The 9,756-nt window shown below is 58.8% G+C and overlaps 1 protein-coding gene across 3 annotated transcripts; it reads right to left on the bottom strand.

Moving 5' to 3' along the window:
• Window positions 1-3,559: 3,559 nt before the first annotated feature.
• Window positions 3,560-9,458, bottom strand: LOC149525572 (uncharacterized). Of its 3 annotated transcripts, none has more exons than XM_089779559.1 (3): window positions 9,063-9,458; window positions 6,418-8,573; window positions 3,560-5,832 (listed from the first exon to the last, which is right to left on the bottom strand). In XM_089779559.1, the coding sequence occupies exons 2-3, from the start codon at window positions 8,543-8,545 to the stop codon at window positions 3,854-3,856; spliced, it is 4,107 nt and encodes a 1,368-aa protein (XP_089635685.1). In that variant the 5' UTR covers window positions 8,546-8,573; window positions 9,063-9,458; the 3' UTR covers window positions 3,560-3,853. The 3 variants fall into 3 exon arrangements, with proteins under 3 accessions (XP_089635685.1, XP_089635681.1, XP_089635691.1); XM_089779565.1 differs by having other exon boundaries at window positions 4,409-4,692; window positions 5,015-8,573; window positions 9,063-9,457; XM_089779555.1 differs by having other exon boundaries at window positions 3,560-8,573; window positions 9,063-9,457.
• Between the last annotated feature and the right edge of the window lie 298 nt (window positions 9,459-9,756).

The raw sequence follows: 9,756 nt of genomic DNA, 5'->3' as shown, positions 1-9,756 counted from the left end.
ACCAAGACTGCCCAACTTATATTTGTTTTTTTCTTCACAGCCTTTTAAAGAATGTACAGTATAGCTTGCAAGTTTCCTTGAAAATTGCCAAAAGGGCAAAGAACCTAGCATATTCCATATTTTGTTACTCTTTTGCAACCCTAAGAATTTCTGTATCTCTGCTTCCTCCGAACTTCCTCCTTTTATAGTAGACCTTGTGTCTTCTATTAGGCACAGCTGTGAGTGCCTGCCTCTATGATTGGTAATTCTGGCAGCTGTGTGTGGCTGTGGTCAAGCTGTTTGCCTGAAAACAGGAGGGGCTGTGTCTAGACTGGCAAGTTCTGCTTTTGCAGAAAAACTTGCCAGCTGTCTACACTGGCCGCTTGAATTTCCGCAAGAACACTGACGATCTCATGTAAGATTGTCTGTGTTCTTGTGGAAATGCTATGCTGCTCCCGTTCGGGCAAAAGCCCTCTTGCGCAAATGCTTTTGCACACGAGGGCCAGTGTAGAAAACACGGTATTGTTTTGCGCAAAAAAGCCCCGATCGCAAAAATGGCAATCGGGGCTTTCTTGCGCAAAACTGCGTCTAGATTGGCACGGACACTTTTCCGCAAAAAGTGCTTTTGCGGAAAAGCGTCCGTGCCAATCTAGATGCTCTTTTCCGCAAATGCTTTTAACGGAAAAACTTTTCAGTTAAAAGCATTTGCGGAAAATCATGCCAGTCTAGACGTATCCAAGACATTCCCCTCTTCCCCTAAGCTTAGCATAGGACAGTGATTCTCAAAATTTTTGGCCTGTGAACCAGCTAGCTCAGTGCAAACCTTTCCACAGACCACCAGTGCTAATGGAAACTCACCATTAATTATATAAATATGCCTGATCTACTTTGCTAGTGCTGCAGCTAAGGAGAATGGTTTAATTTAAATTATTAAACAGATTGAGGCTGTGTTTACACAGGTGAGATCTCATGCAAAAGCAGCCACTCTTGCACAAAATCTTGCTGCCTGTCTACATTGGCCGCGTGTTCTTGCACAAGTAAACTGACGTTCTAATGTATAAAATCAGGGCTTCTTGAGCCAGAACTCTGATGCTCCCACTCAGGAATAAGCCTGCTTGCACAAGATTTCTTCCAGAAGAGGCCAGTGTAGACAGGCAACATGAATTTCTTGCACAAGAAAGCCCTATACAGGCAGTCCCCGACTTACGCGGATCTGACTTATGTCGGATCCGCAGTTACGAATGGGGCTTTTCTCGCCCGGAGGACACGAGCGGCGGGACCACCCAGACGTGCCGCAGTCCCACCGCCCACGTACTCCGGGGCGAGAAAAGCTGCTCCGCGTCTCCCTGGTCTGCTGCCCCCCCGCTCCCTCCAGCAGACCAGGGAGACACGGAGCAAAGCCGTGGAGGACGCGGACAGCGGGACCACGGCGCGTCTCGGCGGTCCCGCTGCCCGTGTCTCCCTGGTCTGCTGAGGGGGGGGGGGGGGCGCAGCTAGTGCGCCCCCCCCAGCAGACCAGGCTTTTCTTGCCAATGCCCGGGGTAGAGCAGCTGGGGTGCTGCTGTGTTGGTCCAGTAGCGCCGAGGAGCGGCGCTACTGGACCAACCCGGTAGCACCCCAGCTGCTCTGCCCCAGGCATCCCCAAGTCAGCTGCTGCTGAAACTGACCAGCAGCTGACTACAGGAAGCCCAAGGTAGAGTTGCTCTGCCCCGGGCTTCCTGGATTCAGCCGCTGATCAGTTTCAGCAGCGGCTGACTTGGGGACACCTGGGGTAGAGCTGCTGGGGTGCTGCCGGGTTGGTCCCCACAGCGCTGAGGTGCGGCACTGCGGGGACCTACCCGGCAGTGCCCCAGCTGCTCTGTCCCAGGCGTCCAGTTTCAGACGCTGTTGAAACTGATCAGCGGCTGATTCCAGGAAGCCCAGGGCAGAGCAACTCTGCCTCGGGCTTCCTGTAGTCAGCCGCTGGTCAGTTTCTGTAGCGGTTGAATCTGGACGCCAGTTCCGACTTACATACAAATTCAACTTAAGAACAAACCTACAGTCCCTATCTTGTACTTAACCCGGGGACTGCCTGTAGTTAAAATGGCCATCAGAGCTTTCTTGCACAAAAGAGCGTCTACACTGGCATGAATGCTATTGTGCAAAAGCACATGCCAGTGTAGACGCTCTCTTCTGGAAGAGTTCTTGCACAAGAAGCTGCAAGTGTAGATGTAGCCTAAGTGTTTTAACTTTCTCATGTTAGTTTATCAAACTTCATTTTAAATAAAGTAAAATATTAATTTATGTCCAACACAAAAGGTTTCAATGTTTTCTTATTTCTGGAAGGGACGGGGAACTTTTTTTAGGTTGGGGGCCACTGATCCACAGAAAAATCATTTGGATATCACACAAAAAAAACTCCTCCTAAAACTCCCAATCCTCACTGATGTGGCCCCCAAATGAGGCACCTCACTCCCCTGGTGCTCCAGCCCCATGGGGCAAAGGGAAGGGACAGGGAGGACCAAGGTTCAGGGCTTCCCATAGACCAGATTTATTTTTCTGTGGTTCCGGAGTTATTAGCTTTTGTGGACCCACTTAGGTTCTGGGATGGGGACAAAACTGAGGGATTCAGTGTGCGGGACAGGAGTGCCAGCAAGTGGGACAGGGATGGGAGTGCAGGATCTGGGTGGGAGGTTGGGTGCAGGACAGGGGGTGAGGGTGCAGGTAAGTTGCAGAAGCAGGCTGGATGTAAAGTATCTAGCCAGGGAGGAGGGAGCAAGAGCAAGGGTTGGTGCAGAGTGTGGCTAGGGGGGAGGCTGCAAAATATGGCCAGGAGGGAGGATGCAGGAGCAGGGAGTAAGAGCAACCTTGGGATGTGGGCTCTTAGGGTACGTCTAGACTACAGGCTTTTGTCGACAGAAGTTTTGTCGACAGATACTGTCAACAAAGCTTCTGTCGACAAAGAGCGTCTAGACTACATTCAGTTCTGTCGACAAAGCAAGCTGCTTTGTCAACAAAACCCTGTAGTCTAGACACAACCCTACATGCAATAACACCTTTTGTCGACAGAACTCTGTCGACAAAAGGTGTTATGCCTCGTAAAATGAGGTATACCAGCGTCGACAAAACTGCTGAGTTCTGTCGACGTTATGTCGACAGAACTCAGCGGTAGTGTAGATGTAGGTATAGTTTTGTTGACAAAACTCCACTTTTGTCGACAAAACTCTGTAGTCTAGACACACCCTTAGTGAGGGGAGCAGGGGCGGATGAGGATTTTGCGGGGCCCAGGGCAGCTAAAACTTTACCTCACCCACTTCTGGAACAAAAGTCTCCAGAGAACGTGCCATGGGAGGCTGCTGGAATCCAAGTCCCAGGTGCAGACAACCCACACAACCCCAGCAGCTCCTACTACAGTGAGGTCTTGGCGCCCACTATCTCCCTGTATGGGCCAGTGTGGGGTGACCAGCCATTAATACGCCCTTCTGGGGAGAGAGCTCTTCCTCTCGCTGCTCAGAGCTGCAACTCACCCCATCCTCATGCTGCCCAAGTGCCCGATCCTGCCCCAGCTTGCAAGAGCCCAGCTGCCCCTACCCCACTGTGACGCCCCCACGCCGCCCCGCGGCGTTTGCCCAGAGGGCTCGCTATGGTCCTTGAGTCTCGAGCTCCCTCGGCTAGTCTTTTCCGCGCTTTCGTCTTCGGTTTCCCCCCCGCAACAACGCAGGAGGGGAAGGGGGGCCCGGGCCCGCCCACTCTCACGGGCCCCAGCCCAGGGCCCTAAGGGTTCTGGTCCAAGTGACCCGAACCCGGCTGACGGGGTACGACCCCTTAACTCGCCAGCCCACCAGTCATCCCTGACTCTGCCCTGGGCTGCTTCCTTCCCCTCGTGCTCCCGAGCTCACCAATTCGCCGCAGTCCGGGGTACCCGCGAGCCTGGGGGTGGTCCGCTGCCTCGGCGTTGCTCCCCTGGCCGGTGTGGGACTGTGCGGTGGGGTGCGGAGCCGCGCTGCGCTGCCCTGCGCCGCTCTCCGCGGCGCTGTCCTCCGCCCGCGGTCTGCTGCCCCTCCCTCGCTTGGGGCCGCGGTCCCGTTTTAAAGTTGGCGCCGGGGGCGCGGCCCCGGCGTCCTGCGCCGTCTCCGCCCTCCACGCCGGGGCGTCTGTCCGTTGCCAGGGCAACGGGGCCTAGGCTCCAGCGCGCCCGGATGACGTCCTCCGGCGCGTCGGAGGCCAACGCGTTCCTCGCCGCCGCCGAACACCGCGGGCAGCGGCGGGGGGCGCTCCGCCTCCCGCTGTACAGGGCGGCTGGTGCGGGGCTCTCCGCCGTGGGCGGGGCTGCCCCGTCACACACCTCCCCCTTTAACTGCCCTCCCTCTTCTTCCGAGTCTGCCTCGTACCTTCTCGAAAAGAAGTCCGCATTTTGATGCTGCGCGCCCGGTCGGTGGGCCACGTCAAAGGCGTATGGCTGGAGGGCCAGGTACCACCGCATCAGGCGCGGGTTCGCGTCCTTCATAGTTTGTATCCAACGGAGTGGGGCGTGGTCCGTGACCACCTTGAACCGTCCCCCTAAAAGATAGTATCTTAACATATCTAAGGCCCACTTTACCGCAAGGGCCTCCTTCTCAATGGTCGAGTAGCGACGCTCCCGTGGGAAGAGCTTGCGACTGATGTACACCACCGGGTGTTCTTCCTCTCCTTCACCCTGCGAGAGGACCGCCCCAATCCCCGTCTCGGAGGCGTCTGTTAGGACCGTAAAGGGGAGGTTAAAGTCAGGTTGGGCCAATACGGGGTCGCGACTTAAACTTTCCTTTAACCTCTGAAAGGCTACCTCGCACTCGGTCGACCAGCCCACCTTCTGGGGCATCGCGGCCCGAGTTAAGTCCGTTAGCGGCGCTGCTATCGCCGCGAAGTTTGGGATAAAACGCCGATAGTATCCGGCTAACCCGAGAAACTGGCGCACCTGTTTCTTTGTTTTGGGTGGGGGGTAGCTCTTCAAGGCTTCAACCTTTTCTACCACGGGACGTATTTGACCCCTTCCCACTACATACCCCAGATAGACTACCTCCTTTTCCCCGAAGCGGCACTTTCGTGGGTTCGCCGTCAGCCCGGCTTCCCGCAGAGCCTGTAGCACGGCCCCTACGTGTTGGAGGTGTTCTCCCCATGTCTGGCTGTACACGACGATGTCGTCGATGTAGGCGGCCGCCCATCTTCCCTGTTCTCTCAGTACCCGGTCCATAAGGCGCTGAAACGTCGCGGCGGCGCCATGTAGCCCGAAGGGCATCCGTGTAAAATGGTATAGCCCAAACGGGGTCGAGAAGGCCGTCTTCTCTCGGGAGGTCGGCGTCAGGGGAATCTGCCAGTATCCTCGGGTCAGATCCAAAGTGGACAGGTACCGGGCGCCTCCGAGCCGGTCTAGAAGTTCATCTACCCGTGGCATGGGGTAGGCATCGAAGCGCGACTGCGCATTGACTTTACGGAAGTCGATGCAGAATCGTAGTGATCCGTCGGGCTTCGGGACGAGCACTATAGGGCTGCGCCATTCGCTGAAGGATTCCTCCACGACTCCCCACTGGAGCATCTTCTGCACCTCCCCTCGCACCGTCTCCCACATCCGCCGGGGCACGGGCCGTACTCGTTCACACACCGTCTTCCGGGGTTCCGTCTCTATGTGGTGGTGGATGAGGGTGGTTTGCCCCGGCTCGGCCGTCAGGACATCCCCGAAGGTCCGTAGCAGCTCCTCCAGGTCATTCCTCTGGGCCTCGGTTAGGTCGGTTCCTGTGGGGAAGGTCTGGGGCGGGGTTGCCCCGTCGAGGTTCCCGGGTCCTAACTCCGGGTCGGGGGGCACTGGGTTGATCCAGAAGGCCTCACGTTGCTTCCAGGCTTTCAAGAGATTAATATGGTAAATGCGTGTGTCATTCTTCCTCCCTGACACCTTAACCTCATAATCGACGTCCCCTACACGCCTCAGGATCTCGAAGGGCCCTTGCCACTTGGCCAACAACTTCGAGCCGGGGGTCGGCAACAGCACCAGGACCCGTTGACCCGGGTCGAACACCCGCAACTGAGCTCCCTGGTTATAGTACCGGGCTTGCTTGGCTTGGGCTTGCTCTAGGTTCTCTTTCGCGAACTCCCCTAGCCTGTGCAGCTTTTCCCGGAGGTTCAGGACATACTGTACCGACCCCTGCACTCGGGTCCCCTGTTCCTCCCAATTCTCACGGATAATGTCTAGTATCCCCCGCGGGTGTCGGCCGAACAATAGTTCAAACGGGGAAAACCCTGTAGAGGATTGGGGCACCTCCCGTATCGCGAACAGGAGTGCTGGCAACAACGCGTCCCAATCCCGGGGTTCTTGCCCTACAAACTTCCTCAGCATCTCCTTTAGCGTTCTATTAAAACGTTCTACTAACCCGTCTGTTTGGGGGTGGTAGATGGCCGTTTTCAGCCGCTCGATCCGCAACAACTTACACAACTCGTTCATCAGTCTCGAGGTGAAGTTAGTCCCTTGGTCAGTTAGAATCTGCTCCGGCAGCCCCACTCGGGCAAAAATCTTCACGAGTTCCGCAGCAAGGGTGCTGGCGTGCACGTTTCTGAGCGGGACGGCCTCCGGATATCGTGTTGCATAGTCTAATAGCACCAAAATATACTGGTGCCCGGTTTTGGATTTGTCCAACGGGCCGACTATATCCATGGCGACCCTCGCGAAGGGCACTCCCACCACGGGCAACGGCACCAGGGGGGCTTTGGGTACCCCCTTCGGCCTAACCTTTTGGCACTCGGGGCAGGAGCCACAAAAGTCCTGTACTTCGCGGAAGATGCCCGGCCAGTAGAACCGCCGAATGATACGCTGCACAGTTTTTTCTGCCCCCAGGTGCCCGGCCCAGGGGTTAGCGTGGGCTAGCTCCATGAGGCGTTGTCGGTACCTTTTTGGCACCAGCAACTGCTCGACCCCTGAATCGTCCCCCTGCCCCCCGTCCACCCGGTACAACCGATCGTGTCGTACCTCAAAGTAGGGGCTGGTCGGCCTGTCGGCCTGGGGAGCGTCCTCGTCCTGCGGATCCCGGGCGGCACTCCATGCATGTCGGAGTGACGGATCTTCCCGCTGCTCCTGTATAAAGTCACCATCCACTAGCTCCAGTATTCGCGGTCCTTCTGCCTCGCCCTCTTGTGGGCCGGGGCGGGGGTCCCCAATCATACCCTCCTCTCTCTGGGGAGGCCCTCGTTCCCGCCATGCGTTCAGGGCCCGGCGGAAGCCCCGCCAATCCCGTCCTAGGAGCGCTGGGTACACTAGCTTAGGGGCGACCACCACGTAGCACCACTCTTGGCGGTCCCCATCCGATATCTGGGTCCACGCAGTGGCGTATTGGTGGGAATCGCCGTGTACGCACTGCACCCAGACCGGCGGGCCCCGTGGTCCTCCCTCCGGGAGTAGATCGGCTCTTACAATCGTCTGGCTGCAGCCAGAGTCCACAAGGGCTACCACCGTCTTACCCCCTATCCCTACGGTCCTTAATATCTTACCTTGCCCGTCGCTGGCCTCGGGTTCGGCCCCCGCCAGGGCCTGGGCGTAGGAGCAGTCCATATAGGGGCAGTCCCGGATGAAGTGCCCCTCTTGGCCACAGCGGAAGCAGGTCCCGCGGGCCGGAGGTGGGGTGCCCGGCCTCTGACGCCGGGGGGGTTCAGGCCGTGGTTGCGGTGCCTCCCGTGGCCCCTCCTCGCCCCGCGCTGGCCTCGCTGCGGCGGTCCATCTCCGCGGCCCGTCCCTCTCTGGGCTCCTTCTCCTTTGGACTCCCCGCCCGATGTCGAGACGCGGTGAGGGGGTGGCTTTCCGCCCGCGGTCGCGCCCGTCGGCCCGTTCGGCGGCCTCATAGTCTGTCATCAACTCCACGGCTTCCTGGAGGGTGGAGGGATGGTGTCTGCGGACCCATCGCTGTCCGCCGGCGGGGAGGATGTTGACGAATTGTTCCAGGACGACTTGTTCTGCCACCTGGGGCCCCGTGTGTTGCTCAGGCTCCAGCCAGCGCCATGCAGCCTCCCTTAGCTTCTGGGCCATGGCCCGGGGGCGGACCTCGGCGCTGTAGGGTTCACCCCGGAACTTCTGGCGGTGCGTCTCAGGCGTGATCCCCATTTGGTCGAGTATGGCCTCCTTCAATCGGTAGTAATGCAGGGCCTCGCGGTCACTTAAACCCCTATATGCTAACTGAGCCGGGCCCGTTAGGTATGGGGCCAGTAGTGTAGCCCAGTGGGATTCTGGCCACCGGGCTACCGTCGCCACCCTCTCAAAGGTGGCGAGGTATGCCTCAGGATCGTCAGCCGGCCCCATCTTAGTTAGCCGTATGGGCAGGCGTACCACCTCCCCCTCTCCTGCTGGCCCCTCCTCTTCGGGGCATGCTGGACTCAGGGGGGTCACCATTGCCGGTGGATATCGTCTCATCCACTCTTCCTGTTGCGCCTTCATTTGCTCGGCTACCTCCCGGATCAGTTGTTTTTGCTGCTCTTGTTGCTGGGTGGTGAGCTGCTGGATTAAGGCTGCCTGCTGCTGTTGGTTTTGCCTTTGGGTCTCCTTGACCCACTCCATGAATTGCGTCGGATCCATGGCGTGTCCCGGTGCAGTTCTCACTCCCCTTTTTCCGAAAAACACCACAAAACACCCCCCTGTTAGTGCTCCCTAAGCCTTCTCACACCCCCTTTCCTTTCCTGGGGGGGGGCTGGGTTCGTGAGTAGGTTTTTTTTTTTTTTTTTTTTTTTTTTTTTTAATCGCCCCTTACATCCGGGGTAGGATCCCCACTATGCCCACATTCTCTACCACCTGTGACGCCCCCACGCCGCCCCGCGGCGTTTGCCCAGAGGGCTCGCTATGGTCCTTGAGTCTCGAGCTCCCTCGGCTAGTCTTTTCCGCGCTTTCGTCTTCGGTTTCCCCCCCGCAACAACGCAGGAGGGGAAGGGGGGCCCGGGCCCGCCCACTCTCACGGGCCCCAGCCCAGGGCCCTAAGGGTTCTGGTCCAAGTGACCCGAACCCGGCTGACGGGGTACGACCCCTTAACTCGCCAGCCCACCAGTCATCCCTGACTCTGCCCTGGGCTGCTTCCTTCCCCTCGTGCTCCCGAGCTCACCAATTCGCCGCAGTCCGGGGTACCCGCGAGCCTGGGGGTGGTCCGCTGCCTCGGCGTTGCTCCCCTGGCCGGTGTGGGACTGTGCGGTGGGGTGCGGAGCCGCGCTGCGCTGCCCTGCGCCGCTCTCCGCGGCGCTGTCCTCCGCCCGCGGTCTGCTGCCCCTCCCTCGCTTGGGGCCGCGGTCCCGTTTTAAAGTTGGCGCCGGGGGCGCGGCCCCGGCGTCCTGCGCCGTCTCCGCCCTCCACGCCGGGGCGTCTGTCCGTTGCCAGGGCAACGGGGCCTAGGCTCCGGCGCGCCCGGATGACGTCCTCCGGCGCGTCGGAGGCCAACGCGTTCCTCGCCGCCGCCGAACACCGCGGTCAGCGGCGGGGGGCGCTCCGCCTCCCGCTGTACAGGGCGGCTGGTGCGGGGCTCTCCGCCGTGGGCGGGGCTGCCCCGTCACACCCACCTTCATTGTCAGGTACACTCAGGAGCCAGTGACAGCACCACAGATCTCCGGAGAAGTGAGACAAGGGCAAAATTGACAATCCCAGCCATGGCTTTCTGGTGCCAGTGCTGCTTCAACCACCTCTATCCCTGTGGGAGCAGGGGCTGAGCTCAAGCCACAGACCACCTGGGCCACACTTTTAGAACCACTAGTATATAGTTTGTAGACAACATTACATCTCCTTCCCCGCAAGATCAGTACATAGAT

Source organism: Pelodiscus sinensis, chromosome 1, assembly GCF_052426305.1.
Source record: "Pelodiscus sinensis isolate ZL-2025 chromosome 1, ASM5242630v1, whole genome shotgun sequence".
Taxonomy (NCBI): Eukaryota; Metazoa; Chordata; order Testudines; family Trionychidae; genus Pelodiscus; species Pelodiscus sinensis.
The sequence above is the reverse complement of the archived record's forward strand: the minus strand, read 5'-3'. Positions and strand labels throughout refer to the sequence as shown.

What these genes read in the sequence shown, in the direction of transcription:
- LOC149525572 (XM_089779555.1), bottom strand. Translation starts at nt 8,545, where the DNA reads ATGGATCCGACGCAATTCATGGAGTGGGTCAAGGAGACCCAAAGGCAA.